At 43.4% G+C, this 19,475-nt stretch overlaps 1 protein-coding gene across 1 annotated transcript in view; it reads right to left on the minus strand.

Moving 5' to 3' along the window:
• LOC128701551 (sodium- and chloride-dependent creatine transporter 1) overlaps positions 1 to 19,475 on the minus strand; it is an 84,399-nt gene that overhangs the window by 27,348 nt on the left and 37,576 nt on the right. Inside the window, exon 2 of the mRNA XM_053795293.2 lies at positions 8,438 to 8,569. Within this exon, the coding sequence (XP_053651268.1) occupies positions 8,438 to 8,569 (132 nt within the window). The remainder of the gene's footprint in view (positions 1 to 8,437; positions 8,570 to 19,475) is intronic.

A 19,475-nucleotide genomic window follows, 5' to 3' on the forward strand; every position in this document is an offset into this window, starting at 1 on the left:
ATAGGGAATTAGAAAAACCACAAAGTTAGTCATACAACACAACATTCCTGTGCAAGTTTTTTTTTACTGGCTTAAATACTGCATTTGAAAACTTGTTATCTGGCTTTGTGAGATGCACACTCTGGCAGCTGTTGTTGACACAAGCACCCCAAGACTCTAAGTAGCTTTTAAGGAACATTTCAGTGGGTAAAATGAAGTAACCTGCAGGAAAATCTCATCTGCATGCACAAACAAGGACTGACTTGGGGTGGAGAATATGCTTCTAGAAATCCCCTGATTCTACCCAGAGATTCCTCTGATCTCTCTCTCTCTCTTCAAGACACCATGTGCAGTGAAGGACTTACCCCTGCAAGTATTCAGATGGTATTAGCAACTCCTACAACTTAGAGGAGCCTTCAATCTTTGGAGGTTTCCCTAACTATCATATGTAAGGAGCTACTAGCTTCTGGTCTATATTCAAGGGACAATTACTCAACAATCTTAACCACAAATCACCTGATTGTTGGGCATGTGCCAACTTCTGAACCATAAGCTAACTATTCCTGTGCTTTCCTCCCAGTATTTAGTGGCCACATAACATGGAACAAAAAACCAGTAATGAATATCACAAACGGGTCTGGCACAGAGACTTGTATCCAGGGTTCATTGCTATGATCGTCACACATTTACAACTTTCTACCATCTTACTGGGGGCTGCAAAATAGCATCGGAGTGGGAAGACTGAGTGTAGTGGATACCTCTATTATGTCATTTATTACTAATACTAATGGATTTATGAAGGATGAGGTTAATCATAGAATTGATGAGGGAAAAAAGGTGAGTGGTGCGTTGAGGTATATGTGGAGGCAAAAAACGTTATCTATGGAGGCAAAGAAGGGAATGTATGAAAGTATAGTAGTACCAACACTCTTATATGGGTGTGAAGTTTGGGTGGTAAATGCAGCAGCGAGGAGACGGTTGGAGGCAGTGGAGATGTCCTGTTTAAGGGCAATGTGTGGTGTAAATATTATGCAGAAAATTCGGAGTGTGGAAATTAGGAGAAGGTGTGGAGTTAATAAAAGTATTAGTCAGAGGGCAGAAGAGGGGTTGTTGAGGTGGTTTGGTCATTTAGAGAGAATGGATCAAAGTAGAATGACATGGAAAGCATATAAATCTATAGGGGAAGGAAGGCGGGGTAGGGGTCGTCCTCGAAAGGGTTGGAGAGAGGGGGTAAAGGAGGTTTTGTGGGTAAGGGGCTTGGACTTCCAGCAAGCGTGCGTGAGCGTGTTAGATAGGAGTGAATGGAGACGAATGGTACTTGGGACCTGACGATCTGTTGGAGTGTGAGCAGGGTAATATTTAGTGAAGGGATTCAGGGAAACCGGTTATTTTCATATAGTCGGACTTGAGTCCTGGAAATGGGAAGTACAATGCCTGCACTTTAAAGGAGGGGTTTGGGATATTGGCAGTTTGGAGGGATATGTTGTGTATCTTTATATGTGTATGCTTCTAGACTGTTGTATTCTGAGCACCTCTGCAAAAACAGTGATAATGTGCGAGTGTGGTGAAAGTGTTGAATGATGATGAAAGTATTTTCTTTTGGGGGATTTTCTTTCTTTTTTGGGTCACCCTGCCTCGGTGGGAGACGGCCGACTTGTTGAAAAAAAAAAAAAAAAACTAATACAAATGCTCCTACTATTATGACTGCTGACAAGGGCAGTGATATAATAAAACAAGAGTGGAAGTGCTCGGCAGGACTGAATATATAAATCAGGCCTATCAAATCAAGGCCTGGTCTCAGACCGAGCCATGGGGGTGCTGGCCCCAAAGCCCTCTCCAGGAAGGCCTCTTATGGACGTTGTTGGTTGCCAAACAACTATTTTGTAAGCCACATGAGGTTCTGAACTTAACAGCTACTAGGTAGTTCTTGATGCCACAGGTGTTTGTGCCAGAACAATGGTGCCCCGAGGCCTGGTGGCGAAAGTTTTTGCTTCACGTGGCGAGGGTCCAGGTTCAATTCCTGGCAAAAGGGTGGAAACATTGAATGTGTTTCTTTACCTGGTTGTCTATGTTCACCCATCAGTATAAAATGGGTACCTGGGAGTTAGTTGACTGGTGTGATACACAAATAATCCGCACATAAAAGAAAGGAGCTTATAACGATGTTTCGGTCTGACTTGGACCATTTACAAAGTCACACTAACGCAAAGGAGAGAAGGGGTATATATAGGCAGGAGGTAGTAGTACTAGTAGTGGAGGTAAAAGGTAGTAGTAGTAGTAGTAGTAGTAGGGGAAAATGTAGTAAGAAGGAGGAGGAACCAGTCAAATACTAAGAAAGAGGAGCACTGCAAGGGAGCTTGGTGCCCACAGAGAGTAAGAGCAAGAACACAGAGGGAGGAAAATAAATAAATAAATAAATAATGAAGGAACAAATGCACAAGGCAGAAGAGAGACAACCCAAAGGAGAAAAAGGAGAGAGGAAAGGAGAAAAGAGTGAAGAAATAAAAGGAGGAATCAGGTTAAGTCATGGGGACAAAACTGACCTAATTTGCCCAAAATGCTCAGCATAACAAGCGGCTTTCTATCTAGTAGTATATCACTGAATCCGGTCAATGCATCACTTATTAATGAGTGAATCTGGTCGTTGGATCACTTATTTACGAATGAATCCAGTTGGTGGATTACTTAGTAACGAACGAATCTGGTCGGTGGATCACTTATTTACGAAGGAATCCGGCCAGTGGAATTTTTTTTAGACAATAAATTTCCACACTGCAGTTAATGAGAATTTTACCATTTTTTGTCTTGTAATCATTTTGGTCTTCTGAATGGGTCCCAGTTTTGAGTCCTTGAGTCTCAAGACTCACCTCATTTCAGTATTGTTACATTTATTGGCACTACTGCATGGTGTAATAGTTCAGAAATAATTAAAAGATAATAATCTAACTTAACTAAAACAATGTATGCCTAGAAATTAGCTTAAAATTCTACGAAGGAAATAAATAACAGATATAAGTCACTCTGACTTTTTTGGGTTATACCTGTAGGGGGGTTTCAGGGGTCAACGCCCCTGCAGCCCGCATGGAATTTTTTAGACAGCCAGGTTCATGACCAGACCTCATGGTGTATCAGAGCCTGATCAACCAGGCTATTATTGCTGGCCACACGTAAACCACGTGAGGTGCCTGTCCAGAGCCCTCTGAAGACAGCCAGGGGTCTATTGGGTTATCCTAGGTTCTCTACACATATGCTGCTATGTATGATAATTCTATGTAACTATCTGTGTATACCTGAGTAAACTTACTTACTTAAGCCCCCTTGTGTATGCTGGGAGGCAGTTGAGCACTCTTGGGCCTATGACACTGTGTGTTGTCTCTTTGTGCTGTAATGTATAGGTCAACTTTACTTGTTAGGTCAACCTCTGACCTCACAAGCACAGTTTACCTAATTAACACAATGTACAATAACTGTACTTATGTGTACCTGTACCTAAATAAACTTACTGGGTCACTGACAGCTTATGGCATATTGAGCCCTGTCTTCTGGTGTCAAGGAAAGACAAATCATCCACAGTGGAAAGAAGTTGGCCAGCAAAGCACATGTGCAACAGATGGGTATCTATATTCCGAAACGTTTTACCTACACAGTAGGATTCTTCTGTCAAATACAGAGGAGACAGCAGAAGCAGTGGAGATATAAAGATGTTGTAATCAGTCCATCACCCTTGATGACTTAGTTTTAAGGTGGTCAGTCCTGAACTGAACAACTGTTCCAGACTATGAATTCTTCTCCAGGCTGAGGGACTGACCACCTCAAAACTACGTCTGGGAGGGTGATGGACTGGTAGACAAAACTCATCTCACACACTTAGTGTCTGTAGTTCAATCACCAACACGGATGGAAACACTGGACGTGTTTCCTGACACCAGCTGTCCCTTAGGTATCTGGTGTTAGTCTCCTTACACCTACTCTCCCCACTGACCTAGCAGTAAGTAGGTAACTGGGAGTTAGTTGACTGGTGTGGGTGGCATCCTGGGGGACAAGATTGAAGGACCACAATGGAAATAAGACAGTCCTCAATGATGCACTGACTTTCTTGGATTGTCCTGGGTGGTTAACCCTCCCTACCCTGGTTTATCCTGGGTGGTTAACCCTCCCTACCCTTGGTTATCCTGGGTGGCTAACCCTCCCTATTTTGAGTTATCCCAGGTAGCTAACCCTCCCTACCCTGGGCTATCCTGGGTGGCTAACCCTCCGGGGTTAAAAATCCGGGTTATGGTTTGATAGTATTCTAAGGCCCCTACAGGTTTAAAGCTTTAAGGCATATCATGGTATTAAATATTGACACAATGGACTTGATAAAGCCCACTGTGTGGGCATTTGTGCAGAAGCGGGTCTACGGGCAGAAACATTAGGACGTGTTTCCTCAAGACACCTGCTGTCCATGTTCACCTAGCAGTAAAATAGGTACTGGTGTGGGTCGCATCCTGGGGATAAAATTAACCTAATTTGCCTGAAATGCTCTGCATAACCAGGGGCTTTCTATATAGTAGTATGTCATTGATGTCAGCTATGGTCTGTATATGTTGTATTATATACTTGTAGAAATAAAGATAATTATTATTATTACTACTACTATTATTATATACTAATGCAGCTTAAGCTTGAGGGCCCCTAACCCTAGAGGGGCCCTAAAAGTGACTTTACTCCATATTGCTTTCGAATTTTGGCCCTACTGTATGAGAAGGGGTCATAAAAAAAATATTAATAATATAGCTTAATTAAATACAAAATAATATGTAGCATCTTGCCTAGAAGGGGAGTAGGAAATGAATGGTTGTCTAGAGCAATTGGTGTAAATTGCTGGCTAGACAGATACTGCAAGGAACTTGCAATCCCATTCATTGACAACTGGAACAACTTTTATGGCAAACATGATATGTATGCAAGGGATGGGGTTCATCTCTCTGGGGCAGGGGTGGTAGCACTTGCAGACTCGATTGAGAAGGCCATTGGTGAAATGCCTATGATTTTAAACTGATGGAAGATAGAGGTATGGGTGTGTGTGGGAAACAAGCAGGTTGCAACACTAGGGTTGGAAACAGTAAATGTATAAAAGGCATTCAGCATGAAGTTATAAATAAAGACAATAGAACAGGTCAGAAAACAAAGGGGGACAGCAGAGGGCAGCAAGGGACTAGCTCCCTTAAGGTTTACTATACTAATAGCAGGAGTGTTAGAAATAAGATAGATGAGCTAAGATTAATTGCAAGTGCAGGAAACATAGATATTATTGCTATAACAGAGACCTGGCTCAATCTGAAAGATAGAGAGATGCCATCTGAATGTCACATACAAGGCTATAAATTATTCCACACTGACAGGGTCAACAGGAAAGGTGGTGGAGTAGCGATGTATGTCAGAGACAATTTAAATTGTTGTGTTAGACAAGATATTAAATTAGAAGCGTCAGCCACTGAATCTGTTTGGTTACAGCTTCTCGAGGGCCGAGAAAAACTAATTTTGGGTGTGATTTACAGGGCCCCAAATCTTGATAGGGAGTGCAGTAAACTTCTATGGGACGAAATTCGTAAGGCATCTACATACGAAAATGTTGTGCTAATGGGAGACTTCAACTATAGACAGATTGACTGGAGCAATTTGACAGGAAATTTAGAGTCGGGTGACTTTCTTGATACGATCCAGGATTGTTTTTTAAAACAGTTTGTGACAGAGCCAACTAGGGGAAATAACCTCCTTGACTTGGTTCTTGCCAGTAGGGAAACACTAATTAATAATCTTGAGGTTAATGATGAGCTTGGGGAGAGTGATCACAAATCACTCAGTTTTAACATATCATGGAATTCCCCTAATAATGGCAATCAAGTCTCCGTCCCTGACTTTCGCTTGGCTGATTTCATAGGACTGAAAAATTACTTAGGTGGGCTGAACTGGAATGACCTGACTAGGGGTCAGGTAGGTGGTGATGGTTGCCGATATGATGCTTTCCAGGGCATAGTTCTAGCTGCTCAGTCAAATTATGTTCCAAATAGGGAAATCAGATCAAACAAAAATGATCCTAAATGGATGAACAATAGATTAAAATATCTGATTGGTCAAAAGAGAGGCATATATAGGCAAATCAAAAGAGGAGAGGGGCAATTAAGAAATCGATATATTCAGTTAAAGAGAGAAATAAAAAAGGGAATTAGAAAAGCAAAAAGAGATTATGAGGTTAAAGTTGCAAGAGAATCGAAGACTAACCCAAAAGGATTCTTTCAGGTATACAGAAGTAAGATCAGGGACAAGATAGGCCCACTCAAAAGTTCCTCGGGTCAGCTCACTGACAGTGATAAGGAAATGTGTAGAATTTTTAACACATACTTCCTCTCAGTTTTTACACAGGAGGATACCAGTGATATTCCAGTAATGATAAATTATGTAGAACAGGACGATAATAAACTGTGCACTATTAGGGTCACAAGTGACATGGTCCTTAGGCAAATAGATAAATTAAAACCTAACAAATCCCCAGGCCCTGATGAACTGTATGCAAGGGTTCTAAAGGAATGTAAAGAGGTGCTTAGCACACCTTTGGCTAATCTTTTCAACATATCACTACAAACTGGCATGGTGCCAGATAAGTGGAAAATGGCAAATGTGATACCTATTTTCAAAACAGGTGACAGGTCCTTAGCTTCGAACTATAGACCAATAAGCCTAACCTCCATAGTGGGAAAATTTATGGAATCAATAATTGCCGAGGCAGTTCGTAGCCACCTTGAAAAGCATAAATTAATCAACGAATCTCAGCATGGTTTTACAAAGGGACGTTCCTGCCTTACGAATTTATTAACTTTTTTCACTAAGGTATTTGAGGAGGTAGATCATGGTAACGAATATGATATTGTGTATATGGACTTCAGTAAGGCTTTTGACAGGGTCCCACATCAGAGACTATTGAGGAAAATTAAAGCACATGGAATAGGAGGAGAAATTTTTTCCTGGATAGAGGCATGGTTGACAAATAGGCAGCAGAGAGTTTGCATAAATGGGGAGAAATCAGAGTGGGGAAGCGTCACGAGCGGTGTTCCACAGGGGTCAGTGTTGGGCCCCCTGCTGTTCACAATCTACATAAACGACATAGATGAGGGCATAAAGAGCGACATCGGCAAGTTTGCCGATGACACCAAAATAGGCCGTCGAATTCATTCTGACGAGGACATTCGAGCACTCCAGGAAGATTTGAATAGACTGATGCAGTGGTCGGAGAAGTGGCAGATGCAGTTTAATATAGACAAATGCAAAGTTCTAAATGTTGGACAGGACAATAACCATGCCACATATAAACTAAATAATGTAGATCTTAATATTACGGATTGCGAAAAAGATTTAGGAGTTCTGGTTAGCAGTAATCTGAAACCAAGACAACAGTGCATAAGTGTTCGCAATAAAGCTAATAGAATCCTTGGCTTCATATCAAGAAGCATAAATAATAGGAGTCCTCAGGTTGTTCTTCAACTCTATACATCCTTGGTTAGGCCTCATTTAGATTATGCTGCACAGTTTTGGTCACCGTATTACAGAATGGATATAAATTCTCTGGAAAATGTACAAAGGAGGATGACAAAGATGATCCCATGTATCAGAAACCTTCCCTATGAGGATAGACTAAGGGCCCTGAAACTGCACTCTCTAGAAAGACGTAGAATTAGGGGGGATATGATTGAGGTTTATAAGTGGAAGACAGGAATAAATAAAGGGGATGTAAATAGTGTGCTGAAAATATCTAGCCTAGACAGGACTCGCAGCAATGGTTTTAAGTTGGAAAAATTCAGATTCAGGAGGGATATAGGAAAGTACTGGTTTGGTAATAGAGTTGTGGATGAGTGGAACAAACTCCCAAGTACCGTTATAGAGGCCAGAACGTTGTGTAGCTTTAAAAATAGGTTGGATAAATACATGAGTAGATGTGGGTGGGTGTGAGTTAGACCTGATAGCTTGTGCTAACAGGTCGGTTGCCGTGTTCCTCCCTTAAGTCAGTGTGACCTGACCTGACTAGGTTGGGTGCATTGGCTTAAGCCGGTAGGGACTTGGACCTGCCTCGCATGGGCCAGTGGGCCTTCTGCAGTGTTCCTTCGTTCTTATGTTCTTATGTTCTTATAACAAATAAAAAGTTATTCAAGTCTCATGTAGGCCTAGCCATCACTGGTTGCCATGGTGGCCCCATAAGAGCTGATGTTCAAGGCCCCAAAAAGTAGGTCAGGGCACAGGTACACATAAATACAGTTACATAAATTATGATATATAGCAGCATATGTGTAGATTACCTAGGATAACCCAAAAATAAATGTCGAAGTGACTTATTACGCCCTAATCCACCATGAGGCCTGGTCACAGACCGGGCAGCGGGGGCGCTGACCCCCTAAACTCTCTCCAGGTATACTTCAGGACTAACCTTGGAAGAGAGGGGACATCTTCCACACTGATATACCTCCCTCACTCATGAACTGCCCAATGCCCACCTCCAGGAAGAACATGGGTAGTCCTCCCAGCAGGGCACATATGCAGTACGGGATCAGGAAGGCACCTGCAGAAGCAGAATATAGACATGTTAGTCATATTAGCTGGTCAAGAAGCATATTAGTCACTATCATCCATATATAAAAGTGCAACAGACCCCAATGATTGATATATTTAAAACATGCTCTCTCTCTCTCTCTCTATCTCACACACACACACATAAATGCACACCACATATTTCCTTGGACCTCCTCTTATCTGCAACATTGCAAGCTCTTGATATGCTGATTGCAACACGAAAGGCCTAGAGCTATCATTCATATATATATATATATATAATATATATATATATATATATAATATATATATATATATATATATAATATATATATATATATAATATATATATATATATAATATATATAGGTTGGTAGACAGCAACCACCCAGGGAGGTACTACCGTCCTGCCAAGTGAGTGTAAAACGAAAGCCTGTAATTGTTTTACATGATGGTAGGATTGCTGGTGTCCTTTATTCTGTCTCATGAACATGCAAGATTTCAGGTACGTCTTGCTACTTCTACTTACACTTAGGTCACACTACACATACATGTACAAGCACATATATACACACCCCTCTGGGTTTTCTTCTATTTTCTTTCTAGTTCTTATTCTTGTTTATTTCCTCTTATCTCCATGGGGAAGTGGAACAGAATTCTTCCTCCGTAAGCCATGCGTGTTGTAAGAGGCGACTAAAATGCCGGGAGCAAGGGGCTAGTAACCTCTTCTCCTGTATATATTACTAAATGACTCAAGAAATCGTAATGACACGATTGCAAATAAACCATACCCCCGGCCGGGATTGAACCCGCGGTCATAGAGTCTCAAAACTCCAGCCCGTCGCGTTAGCCACTAGTGGCTAACGCGACGGGCTGGAGTTTTGAGACTCTATGACCGTGGGTTCAATCCCGGCCGGGGGTATGGTTTATATTACTAAATGTAAAAGGAGAAACTTTCGTTTTTCCTTTTGGGCCACCCCGCCTCGGTGGGATACGGCCGGTGTGTTGAAAGAAGATATTTATATATATATATACATATATATATTTATATATATATATACATATATATATTTATATATATATATACATATATATATATATATATATATATATATATTCCTATAAATTGCAGACACAAAAGCAATGAAGGTCACAATATAAAATATTTTTAAAACAAGAAAGAAGTGTGGCATTAACAAATATTTTAAATACAGTTATGTACAACAATTATATTAACTAAAACACTGGAGTGGACTAAAAATATATGTTATAATATATGAAAAGAGGCCAACAGTGGTTAGTTAGGTCAGGTCAGGTCAGATAAGGTAAGGTTAGGTTAGGTCAGGTCAGCTTAGGTTAGGTTAGGTAAGGTAAGGTAAGGTTAGGTGGCCTGGTAGCTAAAGCTCCCGCTTCACACACGGAGGGCCCGGGTTCGATTCCCGGCGGGTGGAAACATTTCGACACGTTTCCTTACACCTGTTGTCCTGTTCACCTAGCAGCAAATAGGTACCTGGGTGTTAGTCGACTGGTGTGGGTCGCATCCTGGGGGACAAGATTAAGGACCCCAAAGGAAATAAGTTAGACAGTCCTCGATGACGCACTGACTTTCTTGGGTTATCCTGGGTGGCTAACCCTCCAGGGTTAAAAATCCGAATGAAACCTTATCTTAGGTCAGGTCAGGTTAGATTACGTTAGGTTGGGTAAGGCCAGGTTAGGTTAGCAGCACAGTGCTACCCACGTCCTGAGCAGCACATTGCTACCCACGTCCTGAGCAGCACAGTACTACCCACGTCCTGAGCAGCACAGTGCTACCCACGTCCTGAGCAGCACAGTACTACCCACGTCCTGAGCAGCACAGTGCTACCCACGTCCTGAGCAGCACATTGCTACCCACGTCCTGAGCAGCACAGTACTACCCACGTCCTGAGCAGCACATTGCTACCCACGTCCTGAGCAGCACAGTACTACCCACGTCCTGAGCAGCACAGTACTACCCACGTCCTGAGCAGCACAGTGCTACCCACGTCCTGAGCAGCACAGTACTACCCACGTCCTGAGCAGCACAGTACTACCCACGTCCTGAGCAGCACAGTACTACCCACGTCCTGAGCAGCACATTGCTACCCACGTCCTGAGCAGCACAGTGCTACCCACGTCCTGAGCAGCACATTGCTACCCACGTCCTGAGCAGCACAGTGCTACCCACGTCCTGAGCAGCACATTGCTACCCACGTCCTGAGCAGCACAGTGCTACCCACGTCCTAAATTAGCGATGTTTTATCCCAATATTAAACACTTATGCGAGGAATTAATTTGATATACACAACTCTTGGTGTATTATACACAAATGATACACATTGCTTAAAAATGTATACATATACAGAGAATGTTTATTGTACAATCAAGACCTGAAACTAAACACTGGTTAGCCTTTAACAAGGCTACGTCACAGCTCCCAGCTAATCGCGATGAGTTTACCCCATTAATTCACTCACTTGTGGCCAATTGCAGGGGGTTTACTGCCTTAAGTCACACACTTGTGGCCAATCATGAAGTTTTGAGAGACACTGCCAGCCCATCACAGTGTCGGCTGTAGCATCAAGTTATGACCAATAGTAATGCAGAGATTAACTGCAGGCTGGGTGTCTTATTTCCAAGGATAGACAGACTGGCAGACATAAATACACAGGAAGACAAAAATACACACACACCCACAACCCACACACACACACACACACACACACACACACAGCGAAGAGGCGGGGCCAGGAGCTGTGAATCGACCCCTGCAACCACAAATAGGTGAGTACACACACACACACATGACCAAGTCATCCTGACTCTCACTCTCATACTTAGTTATGTATATTTACTCAAATTAAGTTAAATTAACAATTGTCCATTAATAAACAGAAAGGTTCAGGCGGGGATCGAACCGCCGTCCTCACATTTACAGTCTGACGCTCTACCGACTGAGCTAACCAAGGAAATTAATAACTGTCCATTAATACACAGAAACGTTCAGGCGGGGATCGAACTGCCGTACTCATATTTATAGTCCGATGCTCTACCGACTGAGCTAACCAAGGAAATTAAACAGAAGTATTCAGTTAGTTTAATATCTTTATTATGCACCCCATACCCATCCTGTGGGCGGTAGTCAAAAGATTACAAAGGTACATAATGGGTCCAGGGACTGGACCCCAAAGTTATGATAGCTGAACTAGTTACAAAGGTAATGAACTCCAGGTAGATCTGGTCACAATCATGGCAAGTTACAGAGGTAATGAATCAGCCTCACTCCTATACATGGTTACAGTCATGAACAAATTACAAAGTAATGAACCACTGATACGTCCACACCTGGTCACAATTGTAATGAGTTACGAATACAAATATTAAGTGGATCATACACTCACACTAGCGCGCGCGCACACACACATACACACACGAGGTTTCACAGCATGGTTTCAGGGAAGGAAAATCCTGTGTCACAAACCTACTAGAGTTTTATGACAAGGTGACAGAAGTAAGACAAGAGAGAGAGGGGTGGATCGACTGCATTTTTTTGGACTGCAAAAAGGCCTTCGACACAGTTCCTCACAAGAGGTTACTGAAAAAGCTAGAAGATCAGGCACACATAACAGGAAAGGCACTGCAATGGATCAGAGAATACCTGACAGGGAGGCAACAACGAGTCATGGTACGTGACGAGGTGTCAGAGTGGGCGCTTGTGACAAGCGGGGTTCCACAGGGGTCAGTCCTAGGACCTGTGCTGTTCTTGGTATATGTGAACGACATAACGGAAGGGATAGACTCAGAAGTGTCCTTGTTTGCAGATGATGTGAAGTTAATGAGAAGAATCAAATCGGATGAGGATCAGGCAGGACTACAAAGAGACCTGGACAGGCTACAAGCCTGGTCCAGCAACTGGCTCCTTGAATTTAACCCTGCCAAATGCAAAGTCATGAAGATTGGGGAAGGGCAAAGAAGACCGCAGACACAATATAGTTTAGATGGCCAAAGACTGCAAACCTCACTCAAGGAAAAAGATCTGGGGGTGAGTATAATACCGAGCATATCTCCTGAGGCGCGCACAAATCAGATAACTGCTGCAGCATACGGGCGCCTGGCAAACCTACGGATAGCGTTCCGATACCTCAGTAAGGAGTCGTTCAAGACACTGTATACCATTTATGTCAGGCCCATACTGGAGTATGCAGCACCAGTTTGGAATCCACACCTAGTCAAGCACGTCAAGAAATTAGAGAAAGTGCAAAGGTTTGCAACAAGACTAGTTCCAGAGCTACGGGGATTGTCCTACGAAGAAAGGTTGAGGGAAATCGGCCTGACGACACTGGAGGCCAGGAGGGTTAGGGGAGACATGATAACGACATATAAAATACTGCGCGGAATAGACAAGGTGGACAAAGACAGGATGTTCCAGAGATGGGACACAGACACAAGAGGTCACAATTGGAAGTTGAAGACTCAGATGAATCAAAGGGATGTTAGGAAGTATTTCTTCAGTCATAGAGGAGTCAAGTCGTGGAATAGTCTAGAAAGTGAAGTAGTGGAGGCAGGAACCATACATAGTTTTAAGACGAGGTATGATAAAGCTCATGGAGCAGGGAGAGAGAGGACCTAGTAGCAATCAGTGAAGAGGCGTGGCCAGGAGCTATGACTCGACCCCTGCAACCACAAATAGGTGAGTACAAATAGGTGAGTACGAGGGTGCACGCACAGACATATGCACACGAGCGTACAAATATATGCATACACACAAGCACGCACACACGCACACACACACACACACACACACACACACACACACACACACACACACACACACACACACACTACATTGTAGGTACAATTCAGTCCGGAGAACATAAAGTAGTCATTGGAGTGATGTATAACCCACCACAGAACTGCAGGAGGCCAAGCAGGAGGCCAAGAGAGGAGTACGAAGAAAACAACAGGGTGATGGTGGACACACTGGCTGAGGTGGCAAGAAGAGCTCACTCGAGCAGAGCAAAGTTACTGGTAATGGGCGATTTCAACCACAGGGAGATCGACTGGGAAAACCTGGAGCCACATGGGGGTCCCGAAACATGGAGAGCCAAGATGATGGATGTGGTACTTGAAAACCTCATGCATCAACATGTCAGGGACACAACCAGAGAGAGAGGGGAGGATGAGCCAGCAAGATTGGATCTTGTGTTCACCCTGAGCAGTTCGGACATTGAGGACATCACTTACGAGAGGCCCCTTGGAGCTAGCGATCATGTGGTGCTGAGTTTTGACTATATAGTAGAGTTACAAGTGGAGAAGGTAACAGGAACTGAAGGGGACAGGCCAAACTATAAAAGGGGGGACTACACAGGTATGAGAAACTTCCTGCAGGAGGTTCAGTGGGACAGAGAAATGGTAGGAAAATCAGTAAATGAGATGATGGAATATGTGGCAACAAAGTGCAAGGAGGCAGAGGAAAGTTTTGTTCCCAAGGGAAACAGAAATAATAGGAAGACCAAAACGAGTCCTTGGTTTACCCGAAGGTGTAGGGAGGCAAAAACTAAGTGCAACAGAGAATGGAAAAGGTACAGGAGGCATAGGACCCAGGAAAACAAGGAGATTAGTAGAAGAGCCAGAAACGAGTATGCACAGATAAGGAGGGAGGCCCAGCGACAGTATGAAAACGACATAGCATCGAAAGTCAAATCTGACCCGAAACTGTTGTATAGCCACATTAGGAGGAAGACAACAGTCAAGGACCAGGTGATAAGGCTGAGGAAAGAAGGTGGAGAACTCACAAGAAATGATCAAGAGGTATGTGAGGAGCTCAACACGAGATTTAAGGAAGTATTTACAGTAGAGACAGGAAGGACTCTGGGGGGACAGACCAGATGGGGACACCAGCAAGGAATACACCAACAAGTGTTGGACGACATACATACAGATGAGGAGGAGGTGAAGAAACTGCTAAGGGACATCGATACCTCAAAGGCAATGGGACCGGACAACATCTCCCCGTGGGTCCTTAGAGAGGGAGCAGATATGTTGTGTGTGCCACTTACCACAATCTTCAACACGTCCCTGGAAACTGGGCAACTACCTGAGGTATGGAAGACGGCAAATGTAGTTCCCATTTTTAAAAAAGGAGACAGAAAAGAGGCACTAAACTATAGACCTGTGTCATTGACGTGTATAGTATGCAAAATTATGGAGAAGATTGTCAGGAGGAGAGTGGTGGAGCACCTGGAACGGAACAGGAGTATAAATGCCAACCAGCACGGATTCACGGAAGGCAAATCCTGTGTCACAAACCTTCTGGAGTTTTACGATAAAATAACAGAAGTAAGACAAGAGAGAGAGGGGTGGGTTGATTGCATCTTCTTGGACTGCAAGAAGGCCTTTGACACAGTTCCTCACAAGAGATTAGTGCAGAAGCTAGAGCATCAGGCGTATATAACAGGAAGGGCACTGCAATGGATCAGAGAATACCTGACAGGGAGGCAACAACGAGTCATGGTACGTAATGATGTATCACAGTGGGCACCTGTGACGAGCGGGGTCCCACAGGGGTCGGTCCTAGGACCAGTGCTATTTTTGGTATATGTGAACGACATGACGGAAGGGTTGGATTCAGAAGTGTCCCTGTTTGCAGATGATGTGAAGTTAATGAGGAGAATTAAATCTGATGAAGACCAGGCAGGACTTCAAAGAGACCTGGACAGACTGGACACCTGGTCCAGAAAATGGCTTCTCGAATTTAATCCTGCCAAATGCAAAGTCATGAAGATAGGGGAAGGGCACAGAAGACCCCAGACAGAGTATAGGCTAGGTGGCCAAAGACTGCAAACCTCACTCAAGGAGAAAGATCTTGGGGTGAGTATAACACCGAGCATGTCTCCGGAAGCACACATCAATCAGATAACTGCTGCAGCATATGGGCGCCTGGCAAACCTGAGAACAGCTTTCCGATACCTTAGTAAGGAATCATTCAAGACACTGTACACCGTGTATGTCAGGCCCATACTGGAGTATGCAGCACCTGTTTGGAACCCGCACTTGATAAAGCACGTCAAGAAACTAGAGAAAGTACAAAGGTTTGCCACAAGGTTAGTTCCAGAGCTAAGGGGAATGTCCTATGAAGAAAGATTAAGGGAAATCGGCCTGACGACACTGGAGGACAGGAGGGTCAGGGGAGACATGATAACGACATATAAAATACTGCGTGGAATAGACAAGGTGGACAAAGACAGGATGTTCCAGGGAGGGGACACAGAAACAAGAGGCCACAATTGGAAGTTGAAGACACAAATGAGTCAGAGAGATAGTAGGAAGTATTTCTTCAGTCATAGAGTTGTAAGGCAGTGGAATAGCCTAGAAAATGACGTAGTGGAGGCAGGAACCATACACAGTTGTAAGACGAGGTTTGATAAAGCTCATGGAGCGGGGAGAGAGAGGGCCCAGTAGCAACCGGTGAAGAGGCGGGGCCAGGAGCTAGGACTCGACCCCTGCAACCACAAATAGGTGAGTACACAGGGACTTGACACACACATACACACACACACACACACACACACACACACACACACACACACACACACACACACTTCAGTCATAGAGTTGTCAGCAAGTGGAATAGCCTAGCAAGTGAAGTAGTGGAGGCAGGAACCATACATAGTTTTAAGAAGAGGTATGACAAAGCTCAGGAAGCAGAGAGAGAGAGGACCCAGTAGCGATCAGTGAAGAGGCGGGGCCAGGAGCTGAGTATCGACCCCTGCAACCACAATTAGGTGAGTACACAGCGATGTAGTGGAGGCAGGATCCATACATAGCTTTAAGCAGAGGTATGATAAAGCTCACGGTTCAGGGAGAGTGACCTAGTAGTGATCAGTGAAGAGGCGGGGCCAGGAGCTCGGACTCGACCCCTGCAACCTCAACTAGGTGAGTACAACTAGGTGAGTACACACACACACACACACACACACACACACACACACACACACACACACACACACACACAACCTAAGAATAGCGATTCGACACCTGAGTAAGGAGTCATTCAAGACACTACACCGTGTACGTCAGGCCCATACTGGAGTATGCAGCACCAGTATGGAACCCACACCTGGTCAAGCACATCAAGAAATTAGTGAAAGTGCGAAGGTTTGCAAGAAGACTAGTCCTGGAGCTAAGGGGTATGTCCTACGAGGAGAGGTTAAGGGAAATCTACCTGACGACACTGGAGGAGAGGAGGGACAGGGTAGACATGATAACGACATATAAAATACTGAGAGGAATTGACAGGGTGGACAGAGACAGGATTTCCAGAGATGGGACACAGCAACAAGGGGTCACAATTGTAAGTTGAAAACTCAGATGAGTCACAGGGATGTTAGGAAGTATTTCTTCAGTCATACAGTTGTCTGGGGAGTACTTAGTGGAGGCAAGATTCATGCATAGCTTTAAGAAGAGATGCAATAATGCTCATAGAGCAGGGAGTGGACCTAATAGTGATCAGCGAAGAGGCAAGGCCAGGAGCTGTGAATCAACCTTGCAACCACAAATAGGTGAGTACAAACAGGTGAATACACCTGTTTGTAAAATGGAGGAATGTAGCAAATATTGTTGTTGCAGTAATAACACCAGGAGGCAGCTCAGATGAGAACTCACACGAGCTTTTAAATCTCTGCACAAAATTCACCTTAAACCAGCAAATAATAGAGCCTACTTGATTGGAGAATACACTGGACCTCATCTTCACTAACAATGATGATCTGATACGAAATGTCACCATATCAAAAACAATATACTCAGATCACAACATAATCGAGGTTCAGACATGTATGCGCGGAGCCCCAGACCGACAAAATAGGATCAGTCACAAGGGAGCATTCACCAAATTCAACTTTAATAACAAGAACATCAAGTAGGACCAAGTAAATCAAGTCCTAAACGATATAAGCTGGGAAGATAGACTAAGCAACACAGACCCCAACTTATGCCTAGAACAGATTAACTCTGTGGCACTCGATGTATCTTGGAGAGGATCCCAACCGTTTTGGATATTTTTTTGGTTATATCCAACACATAACCAAAAAAGTATCCAAAACGGTTGGGATCCTCTCCAAGATACGATACTACGTGCCGCAAAATGCCCTTCTCACACTATACCACTCACTTATTTATCCATACCTCACCTATGCTATTTGTGCTTGGGGATCAACTGCAGCAACACACCTAAAGCCAATAATAACCCAACAAAAAGCCGCAGTAAGAATAATCACTAAATCCCATCCCTGGCAACACATCCCCCCACTCTTCATAGATCTAAACTTACTCCCTGTTCAGTACATCCACACTTACTACTGTGCAATCTACATCTACAGGACCTTAAATTCCAATATTAACCTTGACCTAAAACGCTTTCTTGATAGTTGTGACAGAACCCACAGGCATAACACCAGACACAAACATCTCTGTGACATTCCCCGTGTCCGACTAAACCTTTACAAAAATTCAATGCATGTCAAAGGCCCTAAAATCTGGAACACCCTACCTGAAAACTCTAGAACTGCAGACACATTCATCACCTTCAAAACTACCATTAGAAAACATCTTATCTCCCTGACACACCCCGTCAACTAATTACACGAATACCACCTGGTGGTTCACACTTACACTCACTCACCCATTTGACCATAAACAGAAATATCAATCTCAATCTTAAAATAATGAATCCTAACTAGTCATAAGTTGGCCTGTGATACTCCAATACTGAAACTATGTATTGTGCCAAAACAAAAGCATTCACATTGCTAAACTCACAAACTAGTATTTAGTCACTTAGCCATAATACCAACTTACCTCATAATTTGTAATATTTTTAAATTTAAGAATTAATCTAAGTCTGCCCGAAATGCCTAGCCATGCTAGGTGTTCTAGTGGCACCCTCTGTAATTAGTACTTTACTACATGTAAACCACACAATAACCAAATTCTGTAAACTCAGCATTGTAATCCTTATAGAGAATAAACTTTGAATTTGAATTTGAATGTATGCGCAAGGCTTATTCCTTTAAGAAAAAGGAGGAGTAGATGTAAAAAAGAAAGAGACAGGCGCTCCCTTTACAGGCGACGAAAAAGAATAACAGAGCGGCTAAAAGAGGCCAATATATCTGCAATGCGTAGGGAGACACTGGTCAGAGAAATAGCAAACATCGAACTAAAGCTAAAGGAATCTTATAGGAGTAAGGAATCGCGGGAAGAACTAAAAGCCATAAATGAAATCGAAAGAAACCCAAAGTATTTATTTTCTTATGCCAAATCAAAGTCGAGAACAACATCCAGTATTGGGCCCCTACTTAAACAAGATGGGTCCTACACAGATGACAGCAAGGAAATGAGTGAGCTACTCAAGCCCCTATCACGTGCTTTTAACATCATATGGAGAGGGAGCATGTACACTGGGGTCGTCCCACAGTTACTAAAAACAACAGACATAGCCCCACTCCACAGAGGGGGCAGTAAAGCAATAGCAAAGAACTACAGACCGATAGCGCCAACATCCCATATCATAAAAAACTTTGAAAGGGTCCTAATCTTTGAAAGGGTTAATCTTGATACCCATCAGTTACACTACCCAGAGCAGCATGGGTTTAGAGCAGGTCGCTCCTGTCTGTCCCAACTACTGGATCACTACGACAAGGTCCTTGATGCACTAAAAGACAAAAAGAATGCAGATGTAATATACACAGATTTTGCAAAAGCCTTCGACAAGTGTGACCATGACTTAATAGTGCACAAAATGCGTGCTAAAGGAATAACAGGAAAAGTTGGTAGATGGATCTATAATTTCCTGACAAATAGAACACAAAGAGTAGTAGACAACAGAGTAAAGTCCGAGG

The sequence above is a fragment of the Cherax quadricarinatus genome, chromosome 78 (genome assembly GCF_038502225.1).
Source record: "Cherax quadricarinatus isolate ZL_2023a chromosome 78, ASM3850222v1, whole genome shotgun sequence".
Classification (NCBI taxonomy): Eukaryota; Metazoa; Arthropoda; class Malacostraca; order Decapoda; family Parastacidae; genus Cherax; species Cherax quadricarinatus.